Below are 17,858 nucleotides of genomic sequence, written 5' to 3'. Positions count from 1 at the left end.
GTACTTCTACCATAGGAACTCTGATCTATAGGTGTGCTCTGGCACTTAAGATAGTACTCGACACAAAATACAATTCAAGGAAAAATATATGGAAATAAAGATGGGTGGCATGAGTGAATTTGGTGAAAGAAACCTCAGATTTGAATTGTAGAAATCATATATACTAGAAAATCAGCACCTAAACACCTGTCTGTAATAGACTATCAGGAGGAGTGGAAGCAATTGAATATTCCAAAATAAGCCTCTGATGCTAACACCAGAAGAAAGGAAAAATAAAAGGTGCTACATTTTTACCCCCCTACCAAAAAAAAAGAAGTAAAAATGATAGAAGGAAACCAGAATACAGTGTAATTCATTCTTAATATATCCTTAACAAAACAGATGTAATACACTATTGACTCACCTTCCCTAAGCTCTTGAAATTTCTAAGGTAGTGTTTGGCTGTCAAAATGAGTATGTCTTAGACCCACGTTATGTATTTTGTTTCATTTTATTAAACAAGCTTCTAAATATTTCCTCACACAGCACAATGAATTTTATACCAAAACCCTTCAATGGCCTAGCATATATAGGTGGGGAAGCAAAGGTATAAAAATGTGATTATGTGACTAATGTAATGTCCTTCTTCTTACGATCACCTAATACCTGAGTAACTAGTATTTTGGAGACAGCCTAGTTCCCTAAAGTCACACTTACCAGTCTTTACTGTAATTTGTCACAAACTGTGTAGCTTTCAGTTATCCTTTATAATGGAATAAATTACTAGCACAAAAATCCAAAAAAAAGACAATTAAAAATTCTTTGTAATTTGTCTTTGAGAACACACACTATTTAATATACTGTATGTAAATATATACTATACTTATATTTACTCATAAGTATATTATATTATATATACTTAAATATACATACTATATTATATATACTTAAATATAACCTGTAATTATAGTATATTAAATACACTATACTTATATTTAAATATAAAATAACTATATATTAAAATTGTTTACTTTTTAAGATATATTTTATTCTTAAAATATGTAAATTGTGCTAAAAGCTTTATTATTATGTAAAAGTAAGTGTCTAGTATTTATAGAATCACGAGTTATTTAATCAACCAGAGAGCTTTAGAAATAGGAATATGATGTGTTCTTTACCTCTACTCCCACTATAAACATCATTCTATAAATGCATTGGTTTTGAGTCATATAATCCTGGGCTCAAATTCCATATCTGCTACTCAATTATTATGTAGTCTTGGTCAAATTACTTAAATTATCTGAGTATCAGTTTCCTTCTCTGTAAAATGGAATTGAGGATACCTAGCTCTTAAGGGTGGAATAAAGATAAAATGAGGTGAATGTGAAATGTGTAGCTCAGTGCTTGGTTCATTGCAGATATCCGTATTTTTTTCCTACCTTTCTTCTTTCCACTTTCTGGATTAAGTGGAAAGTAACAAGACCAACACCACAGCTAAATGTTATTAACATACAGTTTCCCTTGGAGATGTAGTAAAACGGAATAGATTTAGTAGAAATGGGAATGTTTTAAATCTCACAGTAGAGGCAGATTTTCATGGCTTCTCCCTAGAGTCAGGTGGTTCAAAGTCAATGAGAATACTTCTTTAACCAGCATGTTTTGGTCCTTCAACATGTTAGTGAACATGGCTTTTCCACATCACTGGATTTTTATATTTTAGCAAAAATATATCAGTTATTTTATTCCATATAAAAACTATCAACTCTACTGAAATGTAAGAAATGCTAGTGCTAAGAAATTAGAGTTTGTATTAATAAAATAGTAAATAGCAAAAAAAAGTAAATAGTAAATATCTTTATACACTATGTTGAAATGCATCCAATATTCAAAAGAATAAAAAAAAATAATTTTCTTAAATAGGATTCCTTGCTTTATGGAACTATTTGCTACTGGGTACGTTTAAATAACAAGTTTTCCAGTGCACTGGCTTTTAATAATTTTTAAATATAAAGAGAATGTATTTTAATTATTTGGAAAAGAAAGGGAAAAATAGGCATATTATTAGTTATGATTCTAGTCTCTTTTGCCCTATAAATATATTTTAAATGTAATTAGAATGTTACTTATACAATAAAAAGAATTCTGTAGCTCACTATAATGTATCTTTTCAGAAACTATCATTTTTTAACGACAACATGAGTTCATTAAGTGGATAAACCATTTTTGTTGATCCTATTTTTAGATATTTAACTTGTTTACAAATTTTTTAAGATATAAATAACATTTTTATTTTTTTATTCATAAAGCCTTTTCCATGTATAAAATTATTTCAATAGGCTTTAATACCCAGCAAAATTACTGGATGAAGAATTGTAAACATTTTTTAGGTCCCTAATATATATATTTGCCATTTTGGTTTTCAAACAGTAGTACCAATTTATACCATCATCAGTAATATTTGAGAGAATATGTTTCAATGCACCCTTCTCAGCATTGAACATTGTCACTCTTTTATATGTGTTAACTTCACAGATGAGTACTGTATCTACTTTTATCATATTTCTTTTATTATGACTGCACTTTTCCAATGCGGGTTACTTAGCTGTATCTCTTATTTTCTATACTTTCTTTTCAGCCAGTTCTTTCTGGAAGACTTATTGTCTTGTTAAATTAAAGGGGAAAACTCAGTGCACCAGCCCGAAGCATCCAGTATCATGCATCGAACCTGGACTGGCAACTCATTTCATACATGCACTGGGACGACCCAGAGGGATGGAATGGGGAGGGAGGAGGGAGGAGGGTTCAGGATGGGGAACACATGTATACCTGTGGTGGATTCATTTTGATATTTGGCAAAACTAATACAATTATGTAAAGTTTAAAAATAAAATAAAATTAAATTAAAAAAAATAAAGGGGAAAACTCTTCTGATATAAAATTTATCACTTTTAATCTTGAGAAAACCTATTAAATACTAACATTTAAAGTCTCCCTATTACCAATCTACCCTCAACTCCACTGTCAATTCTGGACAGCTTTTTGTTATCCCAATCTATCAGCTCCCTCTAGTTCAATCCTTGATAATATCCGCTGTTCATTTACTCTATTCCTACTTCTAGGGTTAAACAAGGATGGAAAAAACACTATAAATAAGTTGACTGGCTTCATAATGGGCTCATCAGTTCTAACTTCATCTGGGCCTTTCATCTTGCTAAGCCATCATTCCATCCATGGTTTTAGCCTATTCTTTAGCTTATTATTATTATTTTCAGCAAGTGAATACTTTCAATTCTCAATGAATTTCCCATCCTTCATAGCAGATGATTTTTCTTCCTACCTCATACTAAAGATAAAACATTTTCAAATATGAACTTCCCTAAACTCCCTTGCACATTAAAACTTCTATTTTCATCTTTCTTTCCTCATTCTTTCCAGTCTCAGAAGAAAACTGCATACCCTTTCCTTTCCAAGACTAACCCCTCCCTTGGATCACTCACTTTTCTGTTTCCTCCATGACTTTTGCTTTATTTCCCAATCACCCAGGTTAAAAGCCTTAGAGATTGCTTCAATCCTTCCCAATTCTTTTCATACATAAGAATCTAGTAAACTGCCAAATTCTATCACAAGTGATTTTTCTGTGCCTCTTAAATCCATCTTTTCTTTTCCATAGATGCTGTCCCACTTTAGGTATTCTCTTCTGGACTCTTAACGTACCCTCTAATGGGTCAGCCCAATTCTAATATCTTATTTATTCAATGTTTCACAATCCACAGAGCTGCCAAATTTATTTTCTTAACACAAAGATCAAATCACATCTTAAAATACAGATATAATCACCTCATTGCCTTCCCTCATTCCACACCACGGTTTTTACATGCCTAGAAGATGAAGTTGAAAGTATTTAGCATAGCATTCATAATCTGGTCCCAACCTTCCTAGCCAATCTCACCTCCTACTGCATCTTATTTTATTTAATATGTCCTATTAATGCTGGACTGGAAGAAACACAAGCTGGAATCAAGATTGCCGGGAGAAATATAAGTAACCTCAGATATACAGATGACACCACCCTTATGGCAGAAAGTGAAGAGGAACTAAAAAGCCTCTTGATGAAAGTGAAAGTGGAGAGTGAAAAAGCTGGCTTAAAGCCGAACATTCAGAAAATGAAGATCATGGCATCTGGTCCCATCACTTCATGGGAAATAGATGGGGAAACAGTGGAAACAGTGTCAGACTTTATTTTTTTGGGCTCCAAAATCACTGCAGATGGTGACTGCAGCCATGAAATTAAAAGACGCTTACTCCTTGGAAGGAAAGTTATGACCAACCTAGACAGCATTTTCAAAAGCAGAGACATTACTTTGCCAACAAAGGTCTGTCTAGTCAAGGCTATGGTTTTTCCTGTGGTCATATAGGGATGTGAGAGTTGGACTGTGAAGAAGGCTGAGCTCCAAAGAATTGATGCTTTTGAACTGTGGTGTTGGAGAAGACTCTTGCGAGTCCCTTGGACTGCAAGGAGATTCAACCAGTCCATTCTGAAGGAGATCAGCTCTGGGATATCTTTGGAAGGAATGATGCTAAAGCTGAAACTCCAGTACTTTGGCCACCTCATGCAAAGAGTTGACTCACTGGAAAAGACTGTGATGCTGGGGGGGATTGGGGGCAGGAGGAGAAGGGGACGACAGAGGATGAGATGGCTGGATGGCATCACTGAGTCGATGGACGTGAGTCTGGGTGAACTCCGGGAGTTGGTGATGGACAGGGAGGCCTGGCGTGCTGCGATTCATGGGGTCACAAAGAGCCGGACACGACTGAGCGACTGAACTGCACTGAACTGATACTAGGTTCATGCTACACCACACTGCTGCTCCCCAAATATACCATCAGGTGCAGCTATATCCAACTGCAGTGGTTCCTGCTGCAACCTCTGTGAAAGACGCTTAGTGTTACTTCAGTATTTTGGAATCCCTAATAGCTCAAATGACAATTCCTCTGTGAAATCTTCCCCAAACTCCTTAATAGTAATTTATGATTATTTCTTCTGGATTCCTACTAAACTTTATTCATACCAGTCATATAGAATTTACCACAGTATATCATAATTATTTGTAGACATATTCATTGTATAATTATCTGCATACATGTCCCTCTCTAGGTTATAAACACTTTAAAGATAGAGATTATGCTGTATTCTCTGTATTTGCCCTACCATCAATATCAAGTCAATAATTGACACTCAGTAAATATTTACTGAATGAATAAATGAATGAATAACTTGCACTTTTCACTGAAAGTCATCAGTCATAGAAAATGGACTATCCTTCCTTTCATACTTTCTCTAATATATGCACTGAAATCAGAGACAATTTGGGTTTTACTAACTTGTTTAAGGGCTTCCCAAGGTGGCACTAGTGTTAAAGAACCCTCCTGCCAAGGCAAGAGATGTAAGAGATGCAGGTTCAATCACTGGGTTGGGAAGATCCCTTGGAAGACAGCATGGCAACCCACTCCAGTATTCCTGCCTGGAGAATCTCATGAGAAGAGGAGTCTGGCAGCCTACAGTCTATGCTTTGCTATGCTATGCTAAATCACTTCAGTCGTGTCCAACTCTGTGTGACCCCATAGACGGCAGCCCACCAGGCTCCCCTGTCCCAGGGATTCTCCAGGCAAGAACATTGGAGTGGGTTGCCATTTCCTTCTCCAATGCATGAAAGTGAAAAATGAAAGTGAAGTCACTCGGTCGTGTCTGACTCTTAGCGACCCCATGGACTGCAGCCTACCAGGCTCCACCATCCATGGGATTTTCCAGGCAAAAGTACTGGAGTGGGGTGCCATTGCCTTCTTCAGCCTACAGTCTATAGGGTCACAAAAAAGTTGGACATGACTGAAGAGACTTAGCATGCACACAACTTGTTTAAAGAAAAATGCCCTACCTAAGATTTCCTACAATTTGAATTATATAAAGCCTAAAATAATACATTTTATCCATGGTAAAACAAAGTTTGGCAAGGGAACAGAATTTCATAGTAACTCAAAAATGCCTGTAAATGGTCTCTAGTGAAAACATAGACAATAATACAGACAGAAAATTGGAGAAGGAGCTGGAGTTTGAAGAATCTGTTTAACATAAAATTAACTTCTAAGAGCAAAATGTAAAATGCCAGCAGGGGACACACATTTTTATTAAACTAGCCTTTGTGGAGAAGAAATATGGTAAAAAGCAAAGGCATATTTAAAGTCCATTGCTTTGAGACTTTTCTTCAAATTGGCAATTTAATTATCAACTTTTTTCTTTATATGGTCTCCCCTGGGAACTCTGCCATTCAAAAAATTTTGTCATTGGCAGGGGGAAATTTCCAAATTCAGCCAGCAATTTAGTGACCAGTTTTGAGACTCAGATGCTCTTAGTTAAAATTTGAATAGATGACTATGGCATTTGCTTTCACACAAAAACAATAGATACTGCCAAGAAGATTACTATGAACTAAGATGATTTCTGTCTATGTAGACCCATACATGACAACTGGGATAATGGAGTCTTTAAAATTTCCAACCACTTATTTGTGAATGGGTCAGTGAGAAATTTGCTTTCTTGGGCAGCTTGACAGGAAAGTCACTCTGCCTACCTCTTATCCACATACATAATGTATTTGATTATGCACATCTGTTTACCATGCTAGGGATTAAGTGCATGCAGAGCAGGGGCATTTCCTTTTAGCTATGCTGTACTGCCTCTGGCTTAATCTGAGTACTTAATAAAGGAAACTTTACTGATTGGAAAAAAACAAACAAACAAACAAACGAAAAACAACAATAAAGTGGCCTACAAAGAAAAGGAAAACTGAATCATACCTTTGAACCAGGTGGGGCTGTCAAACCTAAAAAGGCATACACTGCATTATTTTCTCTGGCTTCAAAGAAGGCATCATAATCCTTGATAAAAAGAAGGCATGAAGAATTAGCAATATGCAACCTTTGTTGGTTGGAAGGAAAAGAGGAAATTAATTTAAAATGATCTGACTGCTTAACATCTTTGGGGGCAGACAGGTTAGTTAACTTCCATAATGCTAGAATTCTGTAAAGAGCAGTAAAGAGGCAAGGCTTATTGGACCCCAGTTAATGTGGGTTAAAAGATATGCTGTTCTGTGAGACCAGAAATTGGTCTCTTACTTCATAATGCATGGAACATAAGTCTGCCTCAGGGGAAGTAGCTTTCTTCACAGCCCAAAGTAGCCAACTATATGCCAGTAACAGGTTGCTTATTTTTGGTAGGAAACTATTGTTCCAGTTCACCACTATTTCTCCTGCATTATTTATGCAAATAAAACAAAAATAAATAATTATAAAATAAATAAAATAATAAAAACTAACAATAATTTTAAAAGGTAGAGATGTCTTCAGAACTAATGGAAGACCAGATATTAGCTAGGCATGCCCATGGCCATAAGAATAATAAATCTGTGTTGTGTTTGGAGGAAGGGTATGAGATTTTCATGAAATAAGACTGAAAGGGAAGTTCAGTTCAGTTCAGTGACTCAGTCGTATCCAACTCTTTGTGACCCCGTGAACCGTAGCATGTCAGGCCTCCCTGTCCATCACCAACTCCCGGAGTCCACCCAAACCCATGTCCACTGAGTTGGTGATGCCACCCAAACAACTCATTCTTTGTCATCCCCTTCTCCTCCTGCCCTCAATCTTTCCCAGAATCAGGGTCTTTTCAAATGAGTCAGTTCTTCACATCAGGTGGCCAAAGTATTGGAGTTTCAGCTTCAACATCAGTCCTACCAATGAACACCTAGGACTGATCTCCTTTAGGATGGACTGGTGGCATGTCCTTGCAGTCCAAGGAACTCTCAAGAGTCTTCTCCAACACCACAGTTCAAAAGCATCAATTCTTCAGTGCTCAGCTTTCTTTATAGTCCAATTCTCATATCTGTACATTACTACTGGAAAAACCATAGCCTTGACTAGATGGACCTTTGTTGGCAAAGTAATGTCTCTGCTTTTTAATGTGCTGTCTCGGTTGGTCATAACTTTCCTTGTTGACTTGTCATCAACAACCAAGATGGCATACTTGAAAACATCAATCACAAAGTAAAAATTACTTTTGTTTCCCTAATCCATACATAAGTTAAAAATTTAAAGAAAATTCATTAATGATACCAAAATAAAAGCTTTACTACTTTTAAGTAGAAAATAAGGTATTCCTCTTTTTAAACTAATTTCAAACTAAATAAGTAAAACAGCTCACCTCTTTACAGCAGCTTCTTCATGAACATACTAAAACAATATCATGCTCTGGTCTGTACTTACATATTCACCAATAACCTTTTGGTGAACGACTCATACATTTGCCTCCAAGTAGAAGGCAAATGGCACCCCACTCCAGTACTCTTGCCTGGAAAATCCCATGGATGGAGGAGCCTGGTGGGCTGCAGTCCATGGGGTCGCTAAGAGTCGGATACGACTGAGCGACTTCACTTTCACTTTTCACTTTCATGCATTGGAGAAGGAAATGGCAACCCACTCCAATGTTCTTGCCTGGAGAATCCCAGGGACAGGGGAGCCTGGTGGGCTGCCGTCTATGGGGTCACACAGAGTCAGACACGACTGAAGAGACTTAGCAGTAGCAGCAGCAGCAGCAGGCAAAATAGGGAAAGGAGTACATCAAGGCTGCATATTGTCACCCTGCTTATTTAACTTACATGCAGAGTACATCATGAGAAATGCTAGGCTAGATGAAGCACAAGCTGGAATCAAGATTGCTGGGAGAAATGTCAATAACCTCCGATATGCAAATGAAACTACCCTTATGGCAGAAAGTGAAGAACTAAAGAGCCTCTTGATGAAAGTGAAACAGGAGAGTGAAAAAGTTGTCTTAAAACTCAACATTCATAAAACTAAGATCATAGCATCCAATCCCATCACTTCATGGCAAATAGATGGGGAAACAGTGGAAACAGTGACAGACTTTTTTTGGGGGGGGGCGGGGCTCCAAAATCACTGCAGATGGTGACTGCAGCCATGAAATTAAAAGACGCTTGCTCCTTGGAAGAAAAGTTATGACCAACCTAGACAGAATATTAAAAAGCAGAGACATTACTTTGCCAACAAAGGTCCATCTAGTCAAAGCTATAGTTTTTCCAGTAGTCATGTATGGATGTGAAAGGTGGACTATAATGAAAGATGAGCGCCAAATAATTGATGCTTTTGAACTGTGGTGTTGGAGAAGATTCTTGAGAATCCCTTGGACAGCAAGGAGATCCAACCATTCCATCCTAAAGGAAATCAGTCCTGAATATTCATTGAAAGGACGGATGCTGAAGCTGACACTCCAATACTTTGGCCACCTGATGCGAAGAAATGACTCATTTGAAAAGACCCTGATGCTGGGAAAGATTGAAGGCAGGAAGAGAAGGGGCTTACAGAGGATGAGACAGTATTACCAACTCAAGGGACATGAGTTTGAATAAATTCTGGGAGTTGGCAATGGACAGGTAGGCCTGGTATGCTGCAGTTCTTGGGGTTGCAAAGAGTCGGACATGACTGAGTGACTGAACTGAGAAGGCAAAACACCCCTAGGTGTCTAAGATGGATGCAAAGGATAAGCAGGAGAAATGACTGTATGGAGATTTGGGGTGGAAGTAAAAGAAAGAGAATGGGTTTGAGGCAATACATTTGAAAAAAAAAAAAAAAAAAAAAACAAGAATTTTAATTGGTTCCTTACCCCACGGTACTGGCTTTCATTGAAAATCTGAGGTGGTAGGGGGTATCCTGTGGCTGGTCGATTGTTTTCAGGTACATTTTCTCTCATCCACTTCCGATTTTCTTCATTGGCTGCAATATCTTTTTCTTCAAATCCAATTTTGTTAGCTTCTAAGAAACCAAGCACATCTTGCTGTTTTTTCTTAATCTAAGACCCAAAGGACAAGAAATTATATTGTTGAACAAACAACTTTTATTGTTTTTATTTTTCAAATTTAATAAAAGTGTGTTAATGAACTAGTAGAAATGAATTCATACATAGATCAAGATTTGTGGCTTTTCAGAACATATGTGGTTTTCCCTCTTTATTAATGTGTTCTCAGTTATGTCTCATAAGAGGATTGAAGAGCTTTCAGTTCACAGATCCTTTTATCAACCTGATTTTCTTTTTCCTCTGAAATTACCACATCTAATCATGTAGAATAAAAGCTAGCTGATGCATATCAATAATATAAAAAGCAATTAACTAAAAAGTATTTACAAACCTCTCTTAATTTTAGCCCTTGTTGGAAGTCATCCCAAATGACCTGTCTAATTCCTGTCTTAATAAGCATCACATAGCTAACAGAAATGAATCTTACCTTAAGAATGTTTCAAGCCTCTATGACTCAATTTTCATCATTTAGAATAGAAACTGAAGAAGATGTAAGAAGATCTAAGCCTGCTTTTATAAGTTTGAAATGTACCTGTACCATTCATTAGCCTTAACATGTAATACTAAGGAATCTTAGAGATAATACACTTATTTTGTCTCCTAATTGTTCCTGCTGCTGCTAAGTCACTTCAGTCGTGACTGACTCATAGATGGCAGCCCACCAGGCTCCCCCGTCCCTGGGATTCTCCAGACAAGAACACTGGAGTGGGTTGCCATTTCCTTCTCCAATGCATGAAAGTGAAAAAATAAAGTGAAGTCACTCAGCTGTGTCCGACTCCTAGCGACCCCATGGACTGCAGCCCACCAGGCCCCTCTGTCCATGGGATTTTCCAGGCAAGAGTACTAGAGTGGGTTGTCATTGCCTTCTCCGGCCCTAATCGTTCCTAGAAGGCTTTAAAATAATAAAATTAATATTTTTAGGTTTATTCCCTGATATGCATTTCTTTTAGAACCTTGATCACACATCTATAGTAATTTACCCAAATTTAAAACTTAGCAAACATTTCTGAGCTGCTGAGCACAATCAATAAATATTTTTTCATGGAACTACACTAAAAAGACTCATGGAGCAGGAGCATCAAAAATACAAAATCAAAAGAAAAAATCTTTTTAATGGAAATCAAAATGCAAAATAAAAAGAAACTTTCATAAAGTCAAATTTTCTTTAGATTTGTATCCCCACACACACATACATACATGCATAAACAGAGGTCATATTCTGTTCTTCTAACTTGTTTGTGACTACAGGTAATTTTATCTCTCCTCACACAACTCCAGGAAAAAAAAAAAAAATTCTCAACTTCTCCCAATAGGAACTGAAATCTCGACAAGATATTTAGATCAGAGCACAGAATGTCCTCCTTTAAAGATCACTTACTGCTGCTACTGCTGCTGCTGCTGCTAAGTCACTTCAGTCATGTCTGACTCTGTGCAACCCCATAGACAGTGGCCCACCAGGCTCCCCCGTCCCTGGGATTCTCCAGGCAAGAACACTGGAGTGGGTTGCCATTTCCTTCTCCAAAGCATGAAGGTGAAAAATGAAAGTGAAGTTGTGCAGTCGTGTCCGACTCTTTGTGACCCCATGGACTGCAGCCTACCAGGCTCCTCCATCCATGGGATTTTCCAGGCAAGAGTACTAGAGTGGGGTGCCATTGCCTTCTTTGAAAGATCACTTACAATCCAGCAAAATTTGTAGCCAATTTTTCTAATAGGAATCATATTTCCTTATTAACTTATAAAATCAAACTTTAATTTATAAATGTAACAATACTACACCCTGGATCAGGAAGATCCTCTAGAGAAGGGAATGGATGCCCACTCCAGTAATCTTGCCTGGAGAATACCATGGACAGAGGAGCCTGGTGGGCTACAATCCATGGGATTGAAAAGAGTCAGACATGACTGAGCAACTAAGCACACCACCTTTTGAATTTTGAGGATTGCTCTTGTTCAGTCACTCAGTCGTGTGTGACTCTGACTCTTTGTGACCCCATGGGCTTCAGCACGCCAGGCTTCCCCATCCCTCACCATCTCCTGGAGCCTGCTCAAACTCATGTCCATAGAGTCGGTTATACCATCCAATCATCTTGTTCTCTGTCGTCCCCTTCTCCTCCTGCCTTCAATCTTTCCCAGCATCAGGGTCTTTTCAAATGAGTCAGCTCTTCACAACAGGTGGCCGAAGTATCGGAGCTACAGCTTCAGCATCAGTCCTTCCAATGAATATTCAGAACTGATTTCCTTTAGGATTGACTGGTTTGATTTCCTTGCAGTTCAAAGGAATCTCAAGTCTTCTCCAACACCACAGTTCAAAAGCATCAATTCTTCTGCACTCAGCCTTCTTTATGGTCCATTTCTCACATCCATACATAACTAATGGGAAAACCATAACTTTGACTATATGAACCTGTGTCGGCAAAGTGATGTCTGCTTTTTAATACACTGTCCAGGTTTGTCATAGTTTTCCTTTCAAGAAGCAAACATATTTTAATTTCATGGCTGCAGTCATTGTCTGCAGTGATTTTGGAGCCCAAGAAAATAAAGTCTGTCACTGTTTCCATTGAATTTTGAGGATAATCCATGTAAAAGTCAGTAATAGAAGTGATAGAAGGCTCAGTTAAATTAGTGGGTTTTTATCTCCATGATGCTAAAGGGGGTGTTCAGTTTGTGTGGAGTGTGTCAAGTAATTTGTTCATGATTTGCATATTTACAAATTTAAGTAGATATACATATCTACTTATCTACAGATATCCCATAAATATGGTACTTTGAGGCATTTGCCATTCCAACAGATATTTTTAGTGAATTAAGAGTTACTGTTATATCTAACATGCTAAGAATTATACATGGCCCTCGATGACTGTCACCTGTCATGCTTATGTGAGACAGAAAGCAGAGAACCCTTCAGATAAATAACTGTTTGAGGCCTTTCTCACATTATTGAATGTTTAATATGTTGAGAACACTGTTCTCTATGTACTGAGTTAAGGCGGTAGCCAGGCCTGGTATCAGTGGTCATTATAGTACAGCTTCAGTGATGTCTTTACCCTCTAACCATTAGCTCTGGATCACAAGTATTTCTTCCATCTTCTGGAACTGCCTAACAAGTAAGTACACACGCCTCCTAGAGTATTCCACATCTTCAAAGGGCTGAAAAAAATGGGCTATAATACTTTTTAAAGTAGATTCTGCCCTAGCAATATGAACATTTATCCAGGTTTGAATCTTCAGGAAATGTAAAAAATGTTTCTTAACTTGATATATCTGTAAGTCCATTTTCAAATATCAATTTTACTTCCTACAAGGGATGATTTATATCTAAAGAGTTAGTGCCTATAGGTACATGCTCACTAAAATATATCCCTACAAAGTGGCTTTGGACAGATGTGACTGAAAGCCATACATTGCTAGAACAATTAGAAACAATTGTTCAGAACAATTAGGAATGGGTATCACAAAGTTTCCCTAAGGAATAAAATTTAAAGTTCCTACAGGAAAAAATACTTTGGAGTTAAAATGTTACTGATATCCTTTTCAACACACAAATGTATCTGCAAGTAGACAGTGGCACTGTTCAGGAATTTAGATCAATCTTTTTCAAAGAGCAAACCACACTCCCCACTTCCACCCAAAGAATGCTTACCTGTCAGGGTTTGAGATTTAGGGTATCCATCCCACCAAAGACACAGAGCAGGGCTGCTGAAAAACTGCTGCCTACACGAAAAAACATGTCTCCAGCTCTCCTCAGTAAGTTTCATGTCTGTCAGCCAAAGGTCAAGTTTTTTTTTTTTTTTTTTTTTTTTTTTTTAAAGAGGGAAACTGATAAGGTTTCTGCTTTAGAAAGTATCAGAGTGAATGTTCAAATTCCAAAGGAAGAACAAAGCTTCAATAATCATGCTTCTAATGGGAAAACAAGAGTCTTTTTCATGACAGTGCTGACCTACAATAAAACATTTAATCAAGATGAGATTTTGTCTTGTTTTATAAATAACCTGACATATTTTCTCAGCTGACACTTTAAAGTGAAGATCGACAGAGATTCCAACTGTGATGCACTAAAATTTAAAATGATTGTCTGACACTGTATTTCATACCTATTCAACAATATTTCTTGGGTGCCTTTTAAGTGTGTAAGAAATTTATGAGGTTCTCTCAAATGTCTAAAGAAAAATAGCAGATTCCCTCCTAAAATTACAATCTAGTGGGAAGGATTAGACATAAATATATTAAAAGTTTTAATTACAACAATGGTATTTAAATATGAAAGTAAAACAACCATACAAAGTGTTTAGGTGAGAGGAGTCAAGTGAATGACAAAGCAAATGAGTGGAAGGAACATAGAAGAGAAAGTAAGTGTTTATTGCTATGAGTGATGCCACTTAGACTAAGCTTAATAATGACTTCACAAATGCTACATACATATCCATCTATACTGAATGCAGTCTCATGCTTACTGAAAGCATAATGTGTTTAGTAAAGCTTAATATAAACAACCAGCTGTGAAAAATGAGCTCACAACTATTATGGCATATTGCACTAGAACAATGAAAGTACAGTATTATAAAATAAACCTGTATACTTTCTAAATGGATGCTCGAAATTTCTATTATTAAATTCTTAATGAATAAACACTTATGTATGTATGCATTTTGTCTTTTTTATACAATTCACAATTTGTGACCCAGTCAACTTATGCAAAAATAAATTCAGATATATAGACTCCCTTCAATTGGTTCTATTTGTTTCAAATCTGTCATAACAGAAGCTGCTCTAATTTGTAGAGAAATAATAAGCTTATATTGGCTTAGCCAGTGCCTAATAAGCATTTAAGAGTGGGGTGAAGGAAGCATGAACAAATAGAATTTAAAGCCTTTTTTTTTTTTTTTTTAGTCTTTTACTAATCTACTTACCAAATATACCCAAAAGGAAAATCAAATCTGAATCCCCAGTCTGTTTGGCTATAGACCACAGCAGCATTGCCACTGTGTAGTCATTTGGTAACCAAAGAGATCTGCATGCATTTTTAAGAGAATACTGTAATGAGTCCTTAAGCCACTGGCTTCTTACCGCTTAATCTAATGGTGCAACCACAGCAAGAGACATTTGCTTTCAGCTTGCCTGTTTTGCAATATTTAAAAAAAATGCTTTGCTCACAATCAGCCATGAAAAACTTGTAATTCATATCTCTTTACCAACAAGTCTGCAACAAATCTAGGTTAAGACTATTTAGAATTTTCTTGTTGATCTCCCACCTCTACCCCTAGCTCTCTAGAGTTCTCCTGACAGATATTCCATGATGTGGCAGCATAAGAGCACAATGCAAGGTTTGCTGTTTTATTGCTGCCTGCCATCCCAAAATGCTGTTACTACTTTCTGTTTTAGTTGCACTTCTACCACATTATGTCTAAAGAGATGTTAAGGCCCAAGTAATTTCAGAATTAGAGCCTTGTGTGAAAAGACGAAAAGGTAGATATTTAAAGGTACTTTCTCAAAAATAGCTATTGCTATGTCTTAAGGTGGTCACTGGAGAAGGCAATGGCACCCCACTCCAGTACTCTTGCCTAGAAAATCCTATGGATGGAGGAGCCTGGTAGGCTGCAGTCCATGGGGTCGCTAAGAGTTGGATACAACTGAGCGACTTCACTTTCACTTTTCATTTTCATGCATTGGAGAAGGAAATGGCAACCCACTCCAGTGTTCTTGTCTGGAGAATCCCAGGGACGGGGGAGCCTGGTGGGCTGCCATCTATGGGGTTGCACAGAGTCAGATACAACTGAAGTGACTTAGCAGCAAGGTGGTCACAGTAAAGACAGTACAGTCACAAAGACTTTTCTTGATCAGTTCTGAATAATCTCATCTATTCAGCCCTTTCCTATCTGAAGTTTTTCTCTAGAGTCAGAAGGAACTGTGATGTCTCTCCAATTCCTTCAGACACTGCTCCATGTGTAGATCCAGGAAGTTGTGAAATAAGGAGCACCAATTTGATTCAATTTGACTCAGTGCAATTCAATCTTCTGATGCCTGAAACTTTATCATTACTGACTTAGAATGGGAAGGAAGTGTGCATGTTTGAGTGGAAGAAGGGACTGCCTGGAGAGAAGTAGGTAAGGAAACAGTGAAGTTTCTTTGTGTGCCTTAGAATTTTGCCTAGAATCGTCCCTACTTAAACTCTAAAAGAAGGTTACACAAAAATGCATCAGCAATGCCCTCCCAAGGTAATCTGAAAACAAAATTTCCAAGCCTTACTGTATGTTATTATTGAGTTAAGCTTTGTGCCAGATAAAGACCTTTAAGGAGAAAGGAAGACTAAGGCTTGTTGAGTGTTTGCTGAGTATCAAATTCTTTGTGAGGCTATGTATACATTGCTCTTGAAATCCTCACAATTCTGAAAGGTTAGTATGATTATTCATTTTACAACAATGGAAACTGAGATTTAGAAAGGTTGACAGACCTGCCTGAGAAGAATGACCTATTAATTGCATGTACCAAATTACAAATCTAAAGCTATCTGGCTGCAAAGCCCTGTTCTTTTTCACTACAAGCAGTACATAATATAATTCACAATCTTGCTGGGGAAATAGGACTGACACATATGAGACAGTTCCTTCTAAACTATGGGATACAGAATAGAAAGACAACAAACCTGAGATATGTTATCTTCCAAATAGCCTCATTTAGTGTAATTGATTTTCCAGGTATTATGGTCTCTTTTCACTTGACCAGTCTAAATTGACCCCACTGAATTCCCAAGTCCACCAATTTGTGGGCTGGCTTGCTTGTACATAGGCAGCATGCACAGAGGAGAACTGAATGGAATGTAATGAGGCCTCTGATTTCTTGTTGACTGCACTGAGAACAATGTAGCTCATGTCTCCCCTTTGCCAAGCATTTCGTCACTTAATGGTTCTGAGTGGGTGAAGTTGGTATGCAGGGCATATTTCTGTATTTTAAATTTACGAAGAAACAGATAAGAAAGGGCAAGAGCATCAGATGCTTCCCGTTCTTTATTATTTTTTAAATAAGCAATGTACCCACCACTTTAAAAAAGTCCAACAATCATTTCATACAGCAAAATGATCATAATACAATAAACTACTCACTTGAAAGTAAAAAAAAAAAAAAAAAAAAAGCTTTAACTAAGTCAGTAAGAGACAGAGGGACTAAAAGAAAGAGTATCTACAGAGAAAAGTTTCAGATAAGAGAAGGCTTATAAAGATGAGATAATTCAGAACTGAAACTTAATTTAGTCAAGAAAAGCTCTTTTAATCCAGAAAATGAAGGTGGCTATACTTTCACCTCTTGCAGGTAACTTCAAACCCACATAGTCTTATCAAATGTACATGCCAAGAGAAATGTCTGTTGTTGTTTGGTTGCTAAGTCATGTCCAACTCTTTGTGACCCCATGGACTACAGCTCACTGGGCTCCTCTGTCTAGAGAAGTATTAGCAGGTTAATAAATAATAGACTAATTTGACCAAAGACTGAAAGCCACAGAATCAAAATATATACTGTAATCCTACTGCTGCTACACTGGTTCCCTGTGGCCAATTTCAACCTTACCCCCTACTGCTTAACTTTAAAGTTTCTACATAATGTTTTATCTACCACTATAAAAATATGCATTACTCAGCCACCTTATAGCAGATCAAGCTGCCTTTATTCTTGCCTGAGTTTATTGTGCCAAAGACCTAGAAAAGGTCAGTTTTCATTCCAATCCCAAAGAAAGGCAATCCAAAGACCGTACAAACTACACTTCAGCTGTGTTCATTAAGCATGCTAGCAAGGTAATGCTCAAAATCCTTCTAGCTAAGCTTCAGAAGTACATGAACCAAGAACTTCCAGATGTACAAGTTGGATTTAGAAAAGACAGAGGAACCAGAGATCAAAGTGTCAACATTTGTTGGATCATGGAGAAAGCAAGGGAATTCCAGAAAAAAAACAACAACAACAACAACAACAACAA

General features: G+C 37.2%; 1 protein-coding gene across 4 annotated transcripts in view; it reads right to left on the bottom strand.

Moving 5' to 3' along the window:
- Positions 1 to 17,858, bottom strand: part of SH3BGRL (SH3 domain binding glutamate rich protein like) — a 125,994-nt gene that overhangs the window by 1,765 nt on the left and 106,371 nt on the right. For 2 of the 4 annotated variants that reach the window (XM_044937540.1, XM_006074905.4), the window contains 2 exons: positions 9,707 to 9,892; positions 6,832 to 6,912 (listed from right to left, as the gene is read on the bottom strand). In XM_044937540.1, the coding sequence (XP_044793475.1) occupies positions 6,832 to 6,912; positions 9,707 to 9,892 (267 nt within the window). Of the gene's footprint in view, positions 1 to 3,816; positions 3,858 to 6,831; positions 6,913 to 9,706; positions 9,893 to 17,858 lie in introns of all 4 variants that reach the window. The other 2 variants (XM_025277069.3, XM_044937541.2) reach the window with 2 other exon arrangements.

Source organism: Bubalus bubalis, chromosome X, assembly GCF_019923935.1.
Source record: "Bubalus bubalis isolate 160015118507 breed Murrah chromosome X, NDDB_SH_1, whole genome shotgun sequence".
NCBI lineage: Eukaryota > Metazoa > Chordata > Mammalia > Artiodactyla > Bovidae > Bubalus > Bubalus bubalis.
The sequence above is the reverse complement of the archived record's forward strand: the minus strand, read 5'-3'. Positions and strand labels throughout refer to the sequence as shown.